Consider the following 22,152-nt stretch of genomic DNA (forward strand, 5'->3'; position numbering starts at 1 on the left):
GGAAAAAAACCTAGGATGAGTCACTTACTTTGGTAATGGTTATTTGGAATTCTATTCTAGGAATTAAATGCATAATTTCCTAGTAGGTTCTAGAAATTTACCTTTTAGGTTTTAGTGGTACAGAAATATACATGTGGTGTGTCAAGGAAGTCCTGTTATTCAGTGGATAGTCCCATTTCCTGGAGAATGGTGTAAGAGATTTACTACAGTATAATGTGGCTACTTCCTTCTTACCAGTTTTAATTCACATGTTTCCTTTGAGGGGGGTGTAAACTTCACGTTGTGCAGTTTGATTTAGTTGGCTGTATGTGCAGTAACTGCATTAAAGGGCTGAGAGTCCTAGAATTGGTTTGAATACCTTTGCATTTTGTAGATTATTTAGATAGATGTTAAGATAAGATGTCAGCCAGTTTGGATGCTGTGGTCATTTTGAAGCTGACTTAGTGTGAGTAAATTTATTGATGTTCGATTTAATCCTGAAAAAAAAACCCACTTTCACTCTATAAAATTAAAACCATGGCAAATATCAACTATCAATTACTCACTGCAGCATGTGACTCGTGCTATTTACAAGGCAATTATTGGTCTCGGAGCCTATTTTATTTCCCTGTCACCTGTTACTTAAGGTTGCCAAAGCTGAAGGCTTCCGTCTTAGCGGATGTTAAGTGTTGTTGGTGAAGCACAAACGTCATTATCTCGAAAACAGGAAGCTATGTAGGAGAACATGCCAAGTGTGAATGAATACCCTGGAGGAGGAAACTGACGCACTCTCAGGGAAGGACCCTGAATTCATCTATTTTCCTCTTCTTAGATGCCTTAAAGAACAGAAATGATCAGACTCACTCCTTTTTTATACAGTATTGAATTAAGTAGGTTTAGCCTTAAGTCAGAAAGCATGTTTTCTTGTGTATTGCATTGTCTTAAGAATGTTGATGTTCTAAAGATTGTGAGATGCCTGTATGTATCTTGATTAATCTCCATTAGTGTTTGGCCAACTAAAATTCTGTGAAATACAGTGAAATCGACCATTTTCTATTTATACAGAAAAGTTAATAATTTGAATCATATCTCAATAACTAGGAATAGATTTTAAATAGTTTTAAAGAGTAATCAATAAAAATTACTTTTCACCATTTTTTGACTTTTCATGAATAATCTGCTAAATGAATCAAGAGTATCAGCATTGTAGATCTAAGGAATCAAGTGTCAAGGACTTTATTCTTTTTTATGTCATTGGTTGATGTGTGCAAATATGGTTCTTATACATATTTATAAGTGATTTTCATTAATGCATATTAATGAAATGCATATTTTATTAAATTTTAGTTAACATACAAAGTAATGGATTTTTTGATACTCTTATTACACATGTATATTTTCTAACTGAAAAAATACATTTGGGTGTGTATGTGTGCGTGCATACATGTGTATATGTGTGTGAGTGGAGCATGTCACAGTGCATGTGGAAGTCACAGGACAATCTTCAAGAGATAGATACCTACTATATTTGGTCAGGCTGGCAGGTTTGTGACAAGTACTTTACCTCTTGAGCTGTCTTGCCAGCCCTTACACACACACACACACACACACACACAATTGGTTCTCATGTCCTCTGTCCCCTCCCTTTACTTTCTGATCAAAACCTCTTTTTGGTTATCAGCACTTGCTTTGCATTGCTGGTACTTTGTTAATAGAATATCATTTGTTAAAAATGTCCACTTTGTATTTTTTCATTAATTCTAGTGGCCATCACTTTAATTGAGAGATGGCTTAGTGTGGTGATTTGTACAGTGGGCTCTGTAGTCAGACATCTTTGGTCTGGACTACAAGCAAGTCATTTACATATTATCCAGGGGGTTCACTCATGTCTTCTCTAAATGGAAATGATTATTGTGCCCAAATTAAAAGGTTACTGTGAATGGAACTAGTTTAATTCCAGAACTAAGAATAGTGGTTGCCACTTAATGCATACCCAGTGAATGTTAGAAAAATTTTAAGCAGTTATTTAAAGTTTAAATTCTGAGTTCAGTGTTTGACCTTACTAAGGGAGGGTCTTTCCCAATAATCACACATTGCTCTTCTCAAGATGGGATGAGAGCGTCTCCCAGTACCAGCAAGGCATCAGTTTTTATCATGAACAAGCTTCAGGCTTGATAGGCTGGTACATCCATTCAGCAAAGCCTCCCTGCCTCCCTCCCTCCCTCCCTCCCTCCCTCCCTCCCTCCCTCCCTCCCTCCCGTCATTTATTTTTTAACATAGGGTCTCTCTATGTAGCCTTGGCCATGCTGTCTGTGTCAATCATTCTGGCTTCAAACTCACAGAAATCTGCCTATCTTTGCCTTTCAAATACTCAGATTAAAGGCCTGTGCCACTATGCCTGGCTCATTCAGCAAATCCTTATCTGCATATATGCTGGTTGGAATACCCACCTAGTCACACAGTGTTCTTCCTGGACACTATTTCTAATGCCAGTGCCCCCTCTGAGAACCCGTGAGGCCTGTATGCTTCAGTGACAGTTTTTGAGTTGTGGTTATCAGTATGCATGTCGAGTGCCTAGCACTGTGGTCAGTGTTTTGTTTTTTTAATGTATGTAACATTTACCAGCACTAAAGTCCTCTATTTGGATTGAGAAAACAAGCCACAGTTAGCAAACAGACACAGAACAATTCTAGGAGGCATGGGCTTAGATGAGACTGTGAAGCTGAGGGTACATGAAGCTTATGCTGAACATTTTCTTAAATCAAATTGGTAACTGCAGACGTTTCTGAAGTAAAGTGTTAGAAAAGTAGTAGTAGGAAAAAAACTACCTCTTCTGATGTTAGCAAGAATTCTCACTTGAGGGCTTGCGAGGTGGCTCATTGGATAAAGCTACTTGCTGCCAAACTTGACCGGAGTGCAGTCCCTGGGGCTCACATGGTAGAAGGAGAGCATCGACTCCCACAAGTTGTTACACTCTGACCTCCACATGTGTGCCACGACATACCGGAGTGCACACACATGACTGTATGCCTACACACACAATAAAAATGTAATTTTAGGTAAAAAAAAAAAGAGTTCCCAGTTGTAGTTCCCACTTTCAGATGTGTAGAATTGATGTCCCTTTCTTAGCTTTCCCGTGTGAGACTGTAAAATAGCACATTTCCAGTTTCTGGAGGTGAGGTGAAGTGTGTGAAAGATGCGCTTACTGCACAGGTCTTCATCCGAAAGCACGTTTTCTTCAGCGGTGTGGTCCAGTGCCAGCTCATTGAGTTCATTTAGAGGAGGGTGCTGAGCATTGCTCTGCGCATCAGGAACACCAGGCAGATAGACAGCCAAAGTCTACAGTCTACCGGTATTCCAGTGAGGATGAAACAGTAACAGATAAGCCAGGGACAGGAAGGAAAAAAAAATTCAGGGTTTTGCGATAAAGCAGGTGCTGCTCCACACTGGAAAATCAAAGGGACCCTCAGAGGAGAGGAAATCCAAACTCGAGTAGCTTGGAGGGCCAAGCAAAGTCCTGGGGCACGCAGTCCAGGCAGGGGACAGCATGCGCAAGGGCACAAAAGCAAGAATAGGCTGGTACAGCTAAGGAGGACGTCTGGGTAGTGCAGACGGGCCACAGCAAACGGGACCAGAAGAGCAAAAGGTGATGATAACCACTAAGAGGCAGGTAGTTCAGGGGCCTGCAAGTGGCGGCAGTTGAGTCGGTTTTTCTACCAGGTGCAGAGAAGGATTTTAATCAGAAGAATCCTATTATTGAACCGACTCTGTGATTTTAAAAGATTGCTGCCTCTACAGCATAGAGCAAACAATGTGGGAAATAAAATGAGAAATTTGGGCATGGTTGAACCGAGCCGGAGCCCACCTAGAGCTTTTCCTCAGCTTCCTATGAGTCTTTTTTGTTTTGTTTTGTTTTTCGAGACAGGGTTTCTCTGTATCTTTGGAACCTGTTCTGGAACTAGCTCTTGTAGACCAGGCTGGACTCGAACTCACAGAGATCCGCCTACCTCTGCCTCCCCAGTGTTGGGATTAAAGGTGTGCGCACCACCATCTTTTATTCAGCTAAGAGATCAGGGCTGTGTATGTCATGCAGATGAAGCTCTCACTTGTAGAGATACCTTAGAAAACAAACCTGTAGGAGAAGCAGAGGCCATTGCCAAACCTCGTAAAGTCCTAGAGTTCTAAAACTCCCGAATGTTGAGACCTGGCTGGCTGACTCAATCCCATCTTTCACATTTGCATTTTATCTGAAATCAAGTACCACGCTTTGTGCTTTCCTGCAGATGAGTGGTATGGTGTGCCAGAGCTAGAGAAAGCATCGTACCTTTGAAGAAAGAAAGAAAACCATCTGCCGCTAGAAAAAGGCCAAAAGTGGGCTCTTTTTGTATGAACAGAGTGAAAGCTAAGAATCTATGTTTAAAATATGACCATAAAATTTCTCTGCATTTACAGTTCTTGGCACCAAGGACTAGAGACCCGTTCTGGATGATATACAAGGCTTTAAAAGTCAAGATAGACTTCTTTTCTAGAGGTACTTAAAGCACTTAGTGTTTGTTGTTAGAAAGCATGGAGGTTTTATTGTGAGATACATAATTGTCTCAGATTAGGGCTCATATATTGTCTTAGATTTCATGACCAGTAAAGGCTTTCATTTTCTTCTTTTAGCCTTTTATGTATAAAAATTACTTTTTATTTACTTTATTACATGTTATAAATATGTGGGCTTTTCAATTTTATTCTTAAAAATCTTTTCTCTCCCCTGGATTTCTTAAGCTGTACGTCATTGACTCCTGGACCCAACTGCGACCGCTTCAAGCTGCACATTCCGTACGCTGGGGAGACGTTAAAGTGTGAGTAAACGCTGGCCGCCTTGTTCAGAATAGAGACGCAGGTTTAGCTGCTGGTAGCCCTGCTTTCCGCTTAATTTCTGCCTGTTCATAGTGATTTCTGATACTGCCCACTAGCAGTCACTGTCTTGTTATCTGCCATCCGGTCCTGGTTGTGTTCACAGTGAAGCAATAGGCCCGCATAGAAACCTTAATTTTGAGGCAAGCACAACAATGCTTGTGTGTGTGTGTGTGTGTGTATTTTTATGGAGTGAGGGCTAAGACAAGCACTCATTTAGGAGGCTCATTGCTTTGTGCCCGCAAGATGGCTCAGTGGGAAAGGCGCCTCCCATCAATCCTGACCACCTGAGTTCAATTCCTGGCTCCACATGGTAGGAGAGAACTGAATCCTGCAGGTTGTCCTCTGATTTTCACGTGTGTGCTGTAGGACCCCACCCCATCCCAATAAAATAAATATAAAAAAGAAGAAAATGCCCCATTATTTAAATTACCTTAGGTAAGAATGACTGATGTCCCCATTTCTATCAAAACCTGTTGGCATAATCCTTTCTCTAAGATTCTGGGCAAGGGTTATGTGTGTCAACATGCTATGACCTTTATAGCAAGAGTTAGAAATGCAAATGGCCTTCACGGGGCAAACTGATAATATAAACAAGGAAAGCAGGCAAGTGTGGGCAGCTTGGGATGACCTGTCTCTGAGGAAACTGCTTCTGTTGCCTCAGAAGGTGGAAATCAGACATTTTACATGACTTTCTTTTCTTAAAATCAGTTTTAGATATTGGCTGCTTTTCTGAAATTAAGGACATATGTTATTCAGCTTAAACTGAATATGTGTGGAGAGGGGCCTGAGTGTCTATAGTGTGCTTCCAACGTTGTCTGGATGGCGCACAAGGTGCATGCTTGGGATTCGGGCCAGCATCTGTAACATCTGTCTGTGCTGTCTCAGTTCCTCTCTGTCACCAGCACAGCACCGAGGCTCTTGCCTACTGTGAACATGATAATAGCTCTGCTTCGCTAGTGTCAGTAATTGCACCCGGCCTTTTCTCTCTGAAACCTATACTTGTGAGCAGGGTATTCAAATCGATCTGTTCTTAAGAAAAGAGGAATGAAAAATGTGGGTATTAGAGATCAGATGGATGTGTGAGGGAGAAGTGCAGGCCATAAAGTGCTGAGTTTGATCCCCAGAACCCACACTGAAAAATGTTGGTCAGGGACACATGCTTAGAATCCCAGTGTTGGAGACGAGACAGAGAGCAGTAGATCCCCGGGGTTTGTGGTCAGTCAGCTTAGCTTACCTGGCAAGTACCAGGCCACTGAGGGACCTAGTCTCAGAAAACAAAGTGGCTGACTCCTGAGGTATGATCCCTAAAGCTGTCCTCTGTCCTCCACATGCACTTGTGTGTTTGCTCTTGTGCTTGCACGTATGTGCGCACGCGCGCGCGCGCACACACACACACACACACACACACACACACACACACACACACGAGATGGAATGGTGGATAAACTGGGGTTTTGGGACAATTGACAGTGAATTCTACCCTTATTAACCAGGAGGTACCACATCTCAGTTTTCTCTAGAATTGGTTTGTATTTATTTACCAAAAGTAACAACATTAAATGAGAAATTTAGGACAAGGTGACTATTTATTCATTTTTTTAATCATCTTGACAGTGTTTTCCTGTGTAACAGCCCTGCCTGTTCACTTTGTAGACCAGGTTGGCCTCTGGCTGGGATTAAAGGCATGTGCCACCACCGCCTGGCTATAGGTGACCCGTTAACCTTGCATTATCAGACCATTCTCAGGAAACCACAAAAGCACAAAACATTTTGCCTATGTGAAGTAGTAGACAAGATTATATTGCTACTTTTTTTTTAAAAAAAGAAATTATTAACTAAGTTTAAAAGAAATGATCAAAGTAAGTCACTCCTGCGAATGACATGGAGACAGTGCTGAAATCACAGAGATAAGGAAGCATTGGTCTTCTGTCCCGCATTGCCTCCCACTCCTATTTCCAGAGGAAACCATCATAATTTTAAGAAATGGTTTCAGTTTAGTTCTTCTGAGGATTCCCATTTCTCTCAGTAATATGTTTTTGCCCGTTTCCTGATGGCCCGGTTTAGATGCTATCTTCTGACTTCCTGTCCTGCTTTCAGTATCTCTCTCTTCCTCTGCAATGCAAGCACATCACCATTATTGGTTCCTGTGTCATTTACTTTGTAGTTTAAAACTTGTACTTTTCTCTTAATCTGGACATCAAATTCAGGGCCTCGCAAAGGCTAGAGAAAAACTTTTCTATGGTCAACATCTGTAGAACCCCCCCCCCCCAATTCCTCAGCCCCTCCCAGGGTCACTTTAAACACTGCATCAAACAATTAAGTGAACAGTTCCAAAACTTCTTGGTAAGTGCGTGACTCAGCCTTGTTATCAGCTAGGATGATCTCTGCAGTAGTGATGAGGGCTTCGTTTATCTGGATTCCCATGAACCACAGATAATGTCTTTTGGCTTCACACTTGATGGGATAAGTCCCTGCTTCTTTCTTTTTTCCTGCGCTGCTTTCACTTGTCTTCTGTTTTTTCCTTTGCATTTTCAAGATTGATAATTTGTTGTCTATAATTGTCTCCAGGGTATTGTTGATAAATTGCACAATGACTCTTTGGGTCTGCTTCTGCATTTATTATCTTAGATTTTACCTTGTTTTATAGGCCTGCATATTAAAGATTATATTACTGAATGATTTCTTAAGAAATAGGTAAAAAATATTTTTAAAATGTGTTTTTTTAACTGTCATTATTTTAGTATCCACAGGGAGCATATTTTATATCATCCTTTCTCTTCCTGTTACTCTACAGCAGTGGTTCTCAGCCTTCCTAACACTATGACTCTTTAATAAAGTTCCTCATGTTGTGGTGACCCCAGCCATAACATTATATCATTGCCACTTCATGACTATAATTTTGCTACTGTTAAGAATTATAAGGTAAATATCTGTGTTTTTCAATGGTCTCAGGCAACTCCAGAGGGATCATGACCCACATGTTGACAGCTGCTGTTCTATAGTCTTTCCTCAAACAAAACCGTCATGCATATTTAAGATAGTAAAGAACATACTGTGTAGAGCTTCTGGATAGTTGAGCAGGACTCATAAACTGTGCAAGTGCACAGTGGGCCAGCTCTTTGTGTGGGGGACCCCCTAAGTGTTCAAGTGCACGGTGGGCCAGCTCTTTCTTTGTGTGGGGGACCCCTAAGTGTTCAAGTGCACGGTGGGCCAGCCCTTTGTGTGGGGGATCCCTGAGTGTTCAAGTGCACGGTGGGCCAGCTCTTTGTGTGGGGGATCCCTGAGTGTTCAAGTGCACGGTGGGCCAGCTCTTTGTGTGTGGGATCCCTGAGTGTTCAAGTGCACGGTGGGCCAGCTCTTTGTGTGGGGGATCCCTGAGTGTTCAAGTGCACGGTGGGCCAGCTCTTTGTGTGGGGGATCCCTGAGTGTTCAAGTGCACGGTGGGCCAGCTCTTTGTGTGTGGGGGGGGATCCCTGAGTGTTCAAGTGCACGGTGGGCCAGCTCTTTGTGTGGAGGATCCCTGAGTGTTCAAGTGCACGGTGGGCCAGCCCTTTGTGTGGGGGATCCCTGAGTGTTCAAGTGCACGGTGGGCCAGCTCTTTGTGTGGGGGATCCCTGAGTGTTCAAGTGCACGGTGGGCCAGCTCTTTGTGTGGGGGATCCCTGAGTGTTCAAGTGCACGGTGGGCCAGCCCTTTGTGTGGGGGATCCCTGAGTGTTCAAGTGCACGGTGGGCCAGCTCTTTGTGTGGGGGATCCCTGAGTGTTCAAGTGCATGGTGGTGATGGAGGAAGGTCATTGGTTAAATTAAAAGAAACTGCTTGGTCCTCATTGGTTAGGACATAGGTAGGTGGAGTAAACAGAACAGAATGCCTGGAGGAAGAGGAAGTGAGGTCAGACTCGACAGCTCTCCTCTCTGGAGCAGACGCCTCAGAGAGACGCCATGCTCCCAGCTCCCAGGCAGACGCACGTGATGAAGCTCCGACCCAGGATGGACTTAGGCAAGAATCTTCCCGGTAAGACCGGTGCTATACAGATGATAAGAAATGGGCTAGTCCAGGTGCGAGAGTTAGCCTAGAAGAGGCTAGATAGTAATGAGCCAAGCAGTGATTAAAAGAATACAGTGTCCATGTAATTATTTCGGGTAAAGCTAGCCGAGCAGGCGGCTGGGGTGTTGGGGACGCAGCCCCGCCGCCGCCCTTATTACTACACGGTGGGCCAGCTCTTTGTGTGGGGGATCCCTGAGTGTTCAAGTGCACAGTGGGCCAGCTCTTTCTTTGTGTGGGGGATCCCTGAGTGTTCAAGTGCACGGTGGGCCAGCTCTTTGTGTGGGATCCCTAAGTGTTCAAGTGCACGGTGGGCCAGCTCTTTGGGGGTTCCCTAAGTGTTCAAGTGCACGGTGGGCCAGCTCTTTGTGTGGGATCCCTAAGTGTTCAAGTGCATGGTGGGCCAGCTCTTTGTGTGGGGGATCCCTGAGTGTTCAAGTGCACGGTGGGCCAGCTCTTTCTTTGTGTGGGGGATCCCTGAGTGTTCAAGTGCACAGTGGGCCAGCTCTTTGTGTGGGAGATCCCTGAGTGTTCAAGTGCACGGTGGGCCAGCTCTTTGTGTGGGATCCCTAAGTGTTCAAGTGCACGGTGGGCCAGCTCTTTGGGGGTTCCCTAAGTGTTCAAGTGCATGGTGGGCCAGCTCTTTGTGTGGGATTCCTAAGTGCTCAAGTGCACGGTGGGCCAGCTCTTTGGGGGTTCCCTAAGTGTTCAAGTGCACGGTGGGCCAGCTCTTTGTGTGGGATTCCTAAGTGCTCAAGTGTACGGTGGGCCAGCTCTTTGTGTGGGGGATCCCTGAGTCTTCAAGTGCACAGTGGGCCAGCTCTTCGTGTGGGGGACCCCTGAATGTCCTATTTTGAAGTTTAGCTATCATCAAAACAGTTTTTATCATTTTTTAAATGTGAGCTTCCTGTATTTTTTCTTTTTCCTGGGAGTACACACTTGGCTATCGTCAGGCAGGAAGGTGTATGGACTGTTCCCTGAGGAGCTTTTAGTTACTCTCCCTGTTCATAGCTCCGTGTCTCATTCTTTCGTCTCCTCACACTGGATATCTGGAAGGATGAAGCCTTCTTTCCCACCCATCAATCATGTTCTCAAATACTGTGAGAGGCAATGAGTGCTCTGTATGATCAAGTTCCAGTTTCCATCTGCGTTCTGTTTCCCAGAAATTTGTTGAGGTTTCTCATTTACTGATTGCTATTTTCTTCTCTTCATCTTCTCATTTCTCTTGTTTTGGATTTTGAAATCTACTTTTTACTTTAATTAATAGGGGGGACTGTTAGAAGGAATGTAGCGGCGTAAACGAATGCAGACAGATTGTAAAAATATATATAGTTTTAATGTAGAAATAGACTTACAGAACCACCGTTCCCGCGGAGACCAGGAAAGCAGAAGCGACAGCTCGGAGCACGCTCGCCAAATTTATAGGCAGACATTAGCCCGAGGCGAACACGCCCCCTAAGGGGCGGGACTTATCCCTACATGGCCCATTTCATTGGTTAGAAGATAGGTGGGAGGAGTAAACAGAACAAAACGCTGAGAGGAAGAGGAAGTGAGCTCAGACTCGACAGTTCTCCTCTCCGGAGCAGAAGCCTCAGAGAGACGCCATGCTCCCCGCTCCAGGGAAGATGCACGCTATGAAGCTCCGACCCAGGATGGACTTAGGCTAGAATCTTCCCGGTAAGACTGGTGCTATACAGATGATAAGAAATGGGCTAGTCCAGGTGCGAGAGTTAGCCTAGAAGAGGCTAGGTAGAAATGAGCCAAGCAGTGTTTAAATGAATACAGTTTGTGTGTTGTTATTTCGGGCATAAGCTAGCCGAGCAGGCGGCTGGGGTGTTGGGGACGCAGCCCCGCCGCCGCTCATTATTACTACAAAGGAAGAATAAATAGCTATATAGTTAGCCTATAGTTTTTTAGGTGTATGAGTTTATGTTATACTACGATATATTTGCTGATATCCTGTATTTCATTACTGTAAGATTTTCACATGAAACCTGGAATTCATCATATATTGTGTGTTTTATCAAGCTATTGTATGATATCATTACACACTAAAGACTTATTTAGCCTTTTGTATTCTCTGTAATAAATGAATAGGTGACTATTGGATAAATCTTAATACTAAGATCCCTGCCATAATTATTGGTCATGAAGACTTTATTTATGTGACTTCATTGAATTAGAGGTATGGATGTTTTTCTTTCTGAGATTTTGTGTGTGTGCTTCATGTGTATGTATGTGTTCATGTGTATGTATGTGTTCATGTGTATGTGCATTTGGAGATCAGAAGTTGGCATCAGGTGTCTTCCTTGGTCACTCTTTACCTTAGTTTGCTTGTTTGATTTTTTTGAGACAGGACCTCACTCTGGCTGTCCTGGGACTCACTATGTAGACCAGGGCTGGCCTTGAACTCAGAGGTCTGCCTGCCTCTGACTCTTGGTGCTGGAATTAAAGGCGTGTGTCATTGTGCCTGGCTGCCCACTGAACTTGGAGCACTTGGTCCTGTTGGCTAGCCAGTGAGTGCAGTGCTCAGTGTGTCCACCTTCTCAGCTCCAAGATGGCGGTGTGGACTCTTGCACCTGGTTTCCCATGTGGCTTCTGGTGGTCCAAACTCAGTCTTCACGTTTGAGTGGCAAGCACTTTATTGACTGAGCCATTTCCCAAGCTCCTTCTTTCTGAAATTGTCGGCTTTCTGTACAAAACCTTTGGGAGGACTTGGCGAAATGCTTAGGTTTAGTGTTAGACCAGGGTGTGGCAGCAGGTACAGTGCTAGGAGGTTTCCTTAGAAGCCTAAAGGAAGATGAATTGTGAATAAATCCCTGCTAGACCTTTTACCTCTTGCCTTAAAAACCTATTCTAAAAAAAACCAAAACAAAAAACCTATTCTAATTCTCAAATTTGTACCCCCTGGAGTAGCCTACTGCTTCAGTCTAGAGGCCAAGATGAAAACCTCTATCAGTGTAGAGATGGGAATTGTTTTTTCTCATGTTTGTTTTTAAGATTAATTTTTATTGTCCTTTATTGTGTGTTCGTATGTGGGTGTATGCCGGCGACTTATAGGGGCTTGTGAGTTGCCTGACATGGGTGCTGGAAACAGAACTCAGGTCCTCTGCCATCTCTCTAGATCTGCTGAAAATGCAGTAGACTTACCAAAATAAATGAAGTCAACTACATAACGCCTTAGTTTAGAAAATCCAAACCAGTGTACCCTTTGACCATGTAGTTAATCCACGAATAAAGAATTGTTTGAGCCATCATTACTGATGAGGAATGTGGTTTTTTGTTCCCGTGTCTGCCTTGTCCCAGCAGACACAAGGTCTTCACAGGTTATTTATTAGCCGAGGAGTTGTTTTTGGAGCACCGCTGTTGTTCTCGCTTGCATCAGTTTGCCTGTCATTGCTTCCGAGAACAAGGTTATTTGTTTGTATGATATTTAGGCCATGGCCATCAAGCTGTAACTTAACTGAAAACTATTTCCAAATTAATTATGTTTATAATATTTTAAAAAAATTAAAATTACTTCTCTCTGTATGTGCCTTTGTGCATGTGGGTGTGTCCGTGTCCTTACTCTTGGCTAGGTGTGCATGTGGTGGTCAGAGGACAGACAACCTTTGGGGGTTTTTCTGTCCTTCCATCATGTGTCTGAGGACTGAACGTAGGCCATCAGGCTCAGTGGCTTTCACCGCTGTAAGGTCTCTTGCCAGCCCATCTTCTGTAGGCTCTCCCAAACCCTTCCAGGAGGCTGGAGTTGTGGTGGGCTGATAGTGGTAGTAATGTGATTAGATCTTGCATTAACATCATTAATTATGGTGGCTCCACTCTCTGTGTAACTTGAAAGTCATGGAAATGGGTTTCCTGGGTTCGCATAAAGAACATTCGTAGTAACCATGACTTTTTAAAGAATCAAATACTCCCTCTTGGAGTAAGATTTTGCAGGCTTATTCTCTCGGCTTTTTTTCTTTCTCTATTTTAATCTTTTATTATTTCTCATAATTTTCTTTTTGAGACAAGATCTCACTTTGTAGCCCATAGTGTCCTGAAACTCACTATGTAGCCCGGGCTGGTCTTCAGCCCTCAGTGATCTCCCTTTGCCTCCTGCATGCTAGGATTACAGGTAGAAGTCACCCACTTGCTTCTTTGAACTTTTTAAGTCATTATCTTATTTTGCCTAACATCTTTTTGCAAGAAAGACTAAGCCTATGTTCTTACTTGAGCAAATTTTGTAATTTATGTTTATTATAGCTAAGAGATGTATTGTCATAGCAGTTAATTATTACAAGGTTTGTCATTAAATTCAACTTTTTATAGTCTATATAATATTAATCTTAAGCAAATACAGTTCTCATCAACAAACTCATTAATAAGTGTAGTTTGCTCAAATAAACATAGATATTTGTGAGTTTCTATAGTTTTACAGTATCTGGAAAGCAGCTATGACAGTAAACATAGACACTCTTTGCTTTGAAAAATTACTTTATGTGTACAAGTGTTTTGTCTGCTTGTATGTCTGTGCACCACATGCATATATGGTACCTACAGAGGGCAGAAGAGGGCATTGTAGCCCATGACACTGGAGATAGTTGTGAGTCACTGTGTGGTTGCTAGGAATCGAACCTGAGTCCTCTGAAGAGCAGCCAGTCTCTTAACCCTGAGCATCTTTCCAGCCTGAAGCTCTTTTCTGTCCAAGAAACTTAAAATGAAACTTAAGCTTATGGTAAGAGAAATGAGTATCAGAATAGATTTAGATTACACTCTATGGTAAGTTGTAGGTGAATCTTCTCTTTCTTCCCCCTTCTCCCAGCAAAGGGTAGCTGCGAACTCAGGGCTTTTTCACACTTAAAACTTTTGTATAAAAAAAAAAAAGGAGGGGGGTAATCATAATCTTTGGGAATAGGCATGAAAAGTACTCAGCTCCTCAGACAGATTGCAGTGGGACAGCACACGTTGTTTTAGGGTTCAGCAGAGGGAACAGACACATCCACTGTCTGAATCCCCTTGGTTAGGCTGTTTGCTAACTTAGAAAGGGTTTGATTCCATTGGCAAAGTTATCTAATAAAGACTTGCAGCTGCAAAAAAAAAAACAAAAACAAAAAAACCCAAAAACTTTTGTATAAATAAGTTCCTTATGTAAAGTTTTTATATTACATTTTATTGAAAACTTGTATGTACTTTAAAATATTATTTTAGCTAAAGCTAAATCAAAGTATTTGGGATTTATAATAATTTATTTTATAAATTTTAATTCAGTGAACAGAGGCTGCTTTGTTTATTAAATTGTATGTTCAGCTCCTTGAACAGTAGGTATATTCACTTAACTACTGTGGAAGGAATGGGCTCATGAGTTTGTGAACCGCAGGACTCGTAGGAGTGCTGCTTACAGTGCTGGAGAGAATGCGCTACTCTGTTCCTTGTGTCTGCCTTGTCCCGGCGACACTCGGTCTTTACAGGTTCAATTCAGAAAACAGGAAGGCATGCACAGTACTTTGAACACTGGGAGTCTAAACCCATTTCATATTTATATATTTCCCTCTCCCTCCTGAAATCAGATTAAACTAAAATAGGATGCAACTAAAATTTGTATTTCAGAATAGTCTATGTATTAGAAAACAGTACTTAGAGAAATCTGTTTCCCCCATGGACAAAGGGAACTTTGTGCAATTGATGTTAGGGATAATGAAAGACACAGGAGAGGGCTCATCTCAGGGGATTCATGAATTGATTCCTAAGGATTTCCTCACATTTAAAATTAAATAATTGAGATAAAAGTTTTCCAGAAGATTACAGTAGATTAGAAATTATTTAAGAATAATCTTAATATTAAGATTACAGTAGATTATTGTTTCCGTAGTTCTTTTAATGTGAAGAAACAACTGCTGGCTAATCGAAGAGCTGCCAACTTGTGTAAGAAATTACTGAAAGTTGTCCAAGGACAGAAATATTAATTAAAGAGAAGCCCTTGCATTTGACAGTTGTAGATGACACAAATCATACTTGCACAGAAACAGAAATACGTTTCTTTAGTGATCAAGATGATTTGAGGCAAGTGTGTGTTGAAGTCTGAAGATCCTCCTGAAGTGGAAGCAGTTTCTCAGCTTTAGTAAAAGTCATAGATGGGCCGGGGACTTGTTATGATCAGGGTTTATAAATACATCACAGTCATTCTGCTTAGCGTTTAGTCCTAGAAGTAATTATTGGATTATTTAAGAGAGAGAGAGGGAGAGGGAGAGGGAGTGGGAGAGGGAGAGGGAGAGGGAGAGGGAGTTTATATAGGAGTATGTGTTAGTTCACATATTATTTCCAGTCTCTAGTTGGGTGTCTGACGTTTAGAGAAGCTTAGTGTTTGTGGAATGAGCCAATTATATTTTTTTCTCTGGATCTAGCAATGGTGAGGTTTGATGAACAAGTGACAGGCCTTAATTCTGCAAGCTCTTTGAATCATATTGTTTATGCCACTATGAAAAGAAATTATTGAAATATTGTAAGTTATATTGAGCAAGACTGTGGCTAGTGAATCAGTTTGTTAGCATGGGTTTCAAATTTGAAATTATCTTTTGTTTGAAATTTTTGTATTTCATACCAACAATTTATGTTGATCAGGGACTGTTTGGTTATAAGAAATCCATTGGAACCAAAATAAATGAAAGGGTTTGTTTGTCTTTATAAGGAATCAAGTGAATTTTATGGTGCCCAAGGGCAGGGAGGATAGTCCAGCCTTCCTGGGACTGGAAAAAGGGACTGGGATGCTGGTAGGCACCATAGCAACCACTTGCCATCTGTGTCCTTGTATTTAAGGTATTCTTTTGGCCCTTTATTAACCTTATGCTTTCTCCCAGATGTTTCTGAATATTGGGTAGAAATGACTTTTGGAGCCTCCTGTAGGTTACTTGATTCCAGCCATTAGAGAAGAAGTCATTGAGTCTACATTCTTGGGAAAGTAGGTCTGGTTGGCAGCTTTGGCTAAGTGTTTGAATGTCCACTTTTGATATGAACATGGCTACAGGGCTCTAGGTTATGTTTTCTTAGTTGGTTTACTAGAGGCTAGGTTCTAGTTTTTCTTCCTGGTGTGTGTGTGTGTGTGTGTGTGTGTGTGTTGCATGCCCATGAGTGTGCAGATGTGCAGATACCCATGCATGTAGCTGCAGGAGGACTTCTGGAGTCGTTCCCTGCCACTCTCTGCCTTATCCCCTTGACACAGGATCTCTCACTGAACAAGAAGCTCACTGTTTTTTTCTATTATAGGCATACTTAGCCATGCTAGACTTTTTACATGGGTGCTGGGAATTCGAACTCACTTATTTATGTTTTTAGAGCAAATACTTTTGCCCAGGAGCTATCTCCCTACCCTCTAGGAGACAATGTAAGCATAGGTAAGCATGGCCTGGGTAGGTACCCAGAGAGGTCCATTGCTCTGTTTCTAATGAAACTGTAGACATTTTCACTTCATGTTTAACAATGGAGCAATACTGTTGTTTATCATTGGAGAGGAATGATGAATATTTATTAAATCCATTTGCAACACAGTAGAGAAGTTGTGCCAAAAAATTATCTCTAAAGGGTTTGAAGTTGAAATACTTTCCCTTTGGAAGAAAAAGTCTGGAAGAAAACATGGATTATGATTTGGATAATACATCCTCCCCCATGTGCTCAGAAGAACAGTGTAAAATTTACTGTTCATTTCTAAGGATTCAGTACTGCATTACTAAATTTAAATATATAATTTTTGGAGAATTATCCTAACAAAGTGAAACCAGCTTCTGAACTGTTATTTAAATTGAATGCAGTATTCAATTAAACAGTGGCGAGAAACACTGATTTTTTAAAAAATATTTATTTATTTATTAAGCATACAATGTACTGCTGGCAAGGAAGGCACCAGGTCTCATTATAGATGGTTGTGAGCCACCATGTGGTTGCTGGGAATTGAACTCAGGACCTCTGGAAGAGCAGCCAGAGCTCTTACCCTCTGAGCCATCTCTCCAGCCCCAAACACTGATATTTTTTATAGAGGTTACAAATACTGTTCCAGAAATTCGGCTTTATTGAATCTTCTCAAGTTCATCTCCAGTATTTGATCCACACCTTCTTGATGATTTGGCTCCTCTCTCTCTGCCCCCACCCCCCCGTCGTCTTGTATACATTCACATGGGTGTATACATTTAACCCTGCTTTAGCACCGTGGTCAGCATTGTAGCCAGTGTTGTAGGATCAGAGTGTCCATCTTCTGTTTATTGTTCTCTAAAGTCCTGCTCAGACAGCACTGTGTGGTAACATTGAGTGTCTTGGCTCTGATGGATGTTACACAGAAACTGGCCACCAAGTTGATGATGTCTGAAGGATCCAGTTATCAGTGTTGTATGGAAATTTGTGTGTCAGCTGAAAAAGATGTTGACATCACTGATTTAATATAATCCAGAAGAGTTTTGGGTTTTGCTTGCTCTGTTATTGTACCCTAAGTTCTTTAAAGCAATTGTTTTGTTTTGCACATGTATGTGTATGATGTTTGTATGGAGGCACTGACGTGCCATATTGCATGGGAGGAGACCAGAGAACAACTTTATGGAGTAAACTCTCTTTTTATTTGTATATGTGTTCCAGGGATTGATTCAGGTCACCAGGTTTTCGTGACAAGTGCCTTTACCACTAACCCATTTTGCCAGCCACATACCTCTGAACTTTGTCCAAGTAACTCCAAAAGTTTGCTTATGTGGCTAGAGCTGTTGACGTTTATTTTTTATTTTTGTGTTTTTAAAGACAGGGTTTTTCTGTGTAACAGCATTGGCTGTCCTGGAACTCTCTCTGTAGACCAGGCTGGTCTTGAATTCACAGGGATCTCCTTGCCTCTACTTTCTGAATTCTGGGACTAAAGACATGTGCCATCATTGTCCTGCTCATTTATTTTTCAATTTTTAAAAAATTGAGTCAGAGTCTCTCTAAGTAGGTCAGGCTAGCTTTAAACTAACTCCGAAGCCTGGACAGACCTTGAACTTGCTCTTCTACCTCAGCATCCCTGATAGCCAGGAACACAGGCTCACAACTAATTTGTTCAGCTGCTGCTCTTGGCATTTTTAGTTAGGCGGACAGTGTTACTTTATGAAAAATTTCTTGTGCTGTTTAAAATAAAACCTGTTTAGAAAATGTTAACTGAATAATCTTTCTTTTTTATCCCCGTGCACATTTCCCTTTAGTATTCAGTGGATCGAATCCCTTAGCCTGACATTCAAGGGCAGCCATAGACTGACATTCTAGTTTTCCATTCTTCCCTAGTTGGAGTTCAGCTAAGGAAAAGCAGGACTGATTTGCTCATTTGTGGCTCTCAAAATTCTTGTGGTTCTTGCTTGTATTGTTGCTCACTTGGGTTTGGCTTTTGTGGAGCAAACCAAGCAAGTAACAAATAGCCCATCATGTGACATTTATGTCGGCTTGCACTCACACATTTGCCACTGCAGTGGGCATGTAGGTTCTTTTGTCCCGAGGGTCCCTTGTGAGGGTAATGGAACGTAACTGTTCTTACTGTGACTTGCAGCACTTGAGCTAAGTAAAAAGTTAGACACTGTGTCTTGGGACGTAGTATTCTGCCGCATGCTGAGGGGCATTGTAGTTTTCCTTGGTGGCACGGTCCATTTTACTTTTATTTTTATCTTTTAAGAAAGATTTCATTGACTTAAAGATTATTATTATCCTGCACTCAAGGTATTTTTAGAGGCTAATTAGGGAGGCAGGCCACCTTTGATTTAATGAATGGTCTAAAGTGTACTCACTGAAAAGCAAGGAAGAAGTGCTAATTTTGGGGATTAGACATTCTTGCTCCCTTAGATTTTCAGGATTCTTTTGTTTTGGTGTTCCAGACTATTTTATTTCTTGGGCTTTATGGACTACTAGAGCTATTTTAAGAATACCAGTTAATACTATCAAGTTTGTAAAATTGCTTTAGTTATAATTAGTAGTACATATATACAATGGGACTTTGATGCTGATTATAATTTAATAAGAAGCAACTGACATATAATTCCTAAACTATAAAATAATTTCATTTATACAAAGCAGGCTTACTATAATTTCACTTATCAACACAATTTTGATGTAGGAATTTATACGCTGCTATCTTAAGTCAACTTTATTGTATTATAATTTATAGTAATAAAATACGTGCATTTTAAGTGTAACACTGCATGTATTTTGACAGTTCTGGATATCCAGATGTAGAGCATCCCAGTCCTCAAAGGTCGGTCTGCTCCCCTGCCATCTCCTTAGTACTGAACCTCTTTTCCCTGAAAGTGTGAAAGTGTTTTGCCCACTTAGAGTTTCACAGAAGTGGAGTTATGTGCTCTTCTCCCTGGTGCACAGGTAGGTGGCTTCCTTTTCTGAGCACCTCATCCATACGCTGTGAGAAGTGGTGCTGCTCTTGTGTGGTCCGCGGCGGTACTTACAGTGCCGCACAGCCCTTCCTTAGCCCCTGGTGATGGGATTGCAGGCCTGCACCAGTGAACGTAGCCACCTCATCTCTTGTATTTTTGAGCAGTGCAACACTGTGTGAATAGAATCCCATTAAAGCATTCATTTGTTGAAGGACACTTGGCCATTTCCATATTTTTGGCTGATATGATTTACATTTTGAATTGTTACATTTTTGTAGGTACCTTTTGTGGAAATACATTTTTGCTTTTCTTGGGTGAATCCTGTCTTGTAGACTACATTTTATAAGTATGTGGTAAACTGTTCTCCAAAGTAGGTGTACCATTTTACAGTTTGGATAACAATTGTGAGTGTTCTAATTATTCCATGTTCTGGTATTGTTGATCCATTTTGAATTATTTTAGGCCATATATTTATTGTTTAACTACTTAAGCAGTTTCCACTTCTGGATTTTCTATTGTCTACTCTCTTGAACTAATACAACATTCTTGTAATTCCTATACGTTTATTGGAAGTCTTTAAATGTGAGCATGTATGCCCTTAGTATCTTTCCCACAGATGTTTGGGCTGTTCTAGGTTATTTGTACTGCAGAATCAGCTTTTGATCTCATTGTATCTAGAGACCGATCTGTGGAGTAGCAAATGTCTTATTTGCATCAAGTCTCTTCATTGAGCCTAAACCTGAAATGTTTTAGTGTCCTGGTGGCACTGATGTTGTGGTGTTCAGTAGTAAAGTCTATATAGCTATCCCCATGAAGGAAAATCATTTTGTCCCACATTTTGGATAAGGAATGCTTAGCCTTTATGAATGCATACATTTCCCTGGCCAGCCCTCCTCATCTTTATCCTTCCTGTTACGTGCTCTCTGTCTTTGGGTATAACCGTGGCTTTAGTAAAGTGTTCACATATTTTCCTCAATTAAAAAAAAATGTTTTCTTCTGATTTTATTTTGAGAATTCATTTGCTTTAGATGTAAGCTCTTTTTTTTTAAATGCCATGATTACAGATAGATGTAAGCTCTCTATAAGATGGTGTTTTCTCCCTGACTATCCTTTATCATACAAATCTCTGTCTAACCCATTGACACAAGGATTTTTGTACTATGATTGACTTTCATGTTTTTATATGGTGTGCATGTTTTACATGTATGTGATTATATGTGTACATGTTTGTATATGCATGTTGATGCCAGGAATCATCCTCAACCACCCTTCTACCTTATTCATTGGGACAGGTGTCTTAGTCAAACCTAGAGCTCACTGATGTGGCTAGACTTTTGAGGTCAGGGGATACCATCTCTACTTTCTGAGGCCAGAATTACAGGTGACCCCTGGGCCACCACACCATGTGACATTTACATACGTGCTGGGGATCCAGACGCCAGTCTTCATGATTGTGCAACAAGCACTTTAGCCACTGAGCCATCTTCCCAGTCTTGTTTTTTTTTTTTTTAACCGTATAATACTTTACATTTTATGTTTACTGCTTGCCACCCACTTTGAGTCAGTATTTGTTTAGGGCATTGCTTTTAGAAAACCCGCAGATCTCCAAATGCTCTACTGTCACCTGCTGAAATGATACCCTTTCTCTTCTACAATGCCCTATACCTTTGTCAAAAATTCATTGTCCGTTTATTGATAGGGCGCCCTCTGGGCTTTTTTGGCTGTCCCTTCCTGTGCATATCCTTATTTATTCTGATGCACAGTTTCTGTTATTGTAGAAGAAAAATCTGCAGGGCTGGGGAGATGGCCTGTGTGAGCGTGAGGACCAGGCACTGTAGCACAAGCTCCTGTGGTCCCAGTGTGCCCCTACTGGAGGACAGGAGGTGGAGACAGGGCAATCAGCAGATGCTCAGGGGTCAGGTAGCCACCTAACAGCTTCAAGGAGACACCATCTTAAAGACAGTGACAAGAACCGACACCTGAAGCCGTCCTCCACATGCCCTTGAAGTAGCATGGACACACTCCCACATGAACATGTGCACAGAGAAAGAGGAGGGGGAGAGAGGAGAAAAAGAAGGGGGGGGGAGAGAGAGAACCTTGAGATCAGGTAGTATGAATATTCCAATTTGTCATTTTCAAAATGGTTTTAGAAAACCAAGTTCTTTGTGTTTTCATAAATCTGGGAAACCAGCTTGTCAATTTTTTAAGCTTTTCATGTTTTGTTCCTTTTTGCATTTAATATATATGTTTTAGGCTTTTTATATAATTCACTCAGTATTAATATATTTTGATTATATTTTAAGGTTTTAATATCTGATCATTTATTGCCAGCATATAAATAGATTTTTGTCTGTTGATTCTAAAACCATCGCAAGCTCATCTGTAGGATAGAATTGTTTATAGTTTAATAGAATTTTCTATGAAGAAAATTATGTACTCAGTTCTTTCTACCCAGTCAGAATCTTATTTCTTTTTATTGCCATAGTACAATAACTCAGAGTGTTGTGGGTAGATATTCTTGTTTCAATTTTAAAAGAAATGATTACATTCACAATTAAGTATAGGGTTAGCGGTGTATTTTCAGAATTGCCCATGTATTCATAGTTAGTTGAGAATTGTGTTGTCTTATTTAATTTTTTAAAAAAAATCAACAGTAAGTGTTAGATTTGGTCAAATACTTTCCTTCATCAGTTACAATTATTATGTGATTTTTCTTTTTAAATTTTATTATCACAGTGGATTTTCAGAACACATACCAAGGTATTTGTTAATTTACTTTAATTACATTATTTTCTTGTCTCCCCTCCAATCCCTTTCATGGCCTTCCTGTATCCCTTCCAAATTCATGGCATCTTTCTTTAATTGTTA

General features: G+C 41.2%; 1 protein-coding gene across 3 annotated transcripts in view; it reads left to right on the forward strand.

The window, feature by feature from the left end:
* The window catches only part of Babam2 (BRISC and BRCA1 A complex member 2), a 384,660-nt gene that overhangs the window by 32,075 nt on the left and 330,433 nt on the right, over window positions 1-22,152 (forward strand). For all 3 annotated transcript variants that reach the window (XM_075955398.1, XM_075955401.1, XM_075955399.1), the window contains exon 3: window positions 4,753-4,829. In XM_075955398.1, the coding sequence (XP_075811513.1) occupies window positions 4,753-4,829 (77 nt within the window). The remainder of the gene's footprint in view (window positions 1-4,752; window positions 4,830-22,152) is intronic.

The sequence above is a fragment of the Microtus pennsylvanicus genome, chromosome 21, assembly GCF_037038515.1.
Source record: "Microtus pennsylvanicus isolate mMicPen1 chromosome 21, mMicPen1.hap1, whole genome shotgun sequence".
In the NCBI taxonomy this organism is placed as follows: domain Eukaryota; kingdom Metazoa; phylum Chordata; class Mammalia; order Rodentia; family Cricetidae; genus Microtus; species Microtus pennsylvanicus.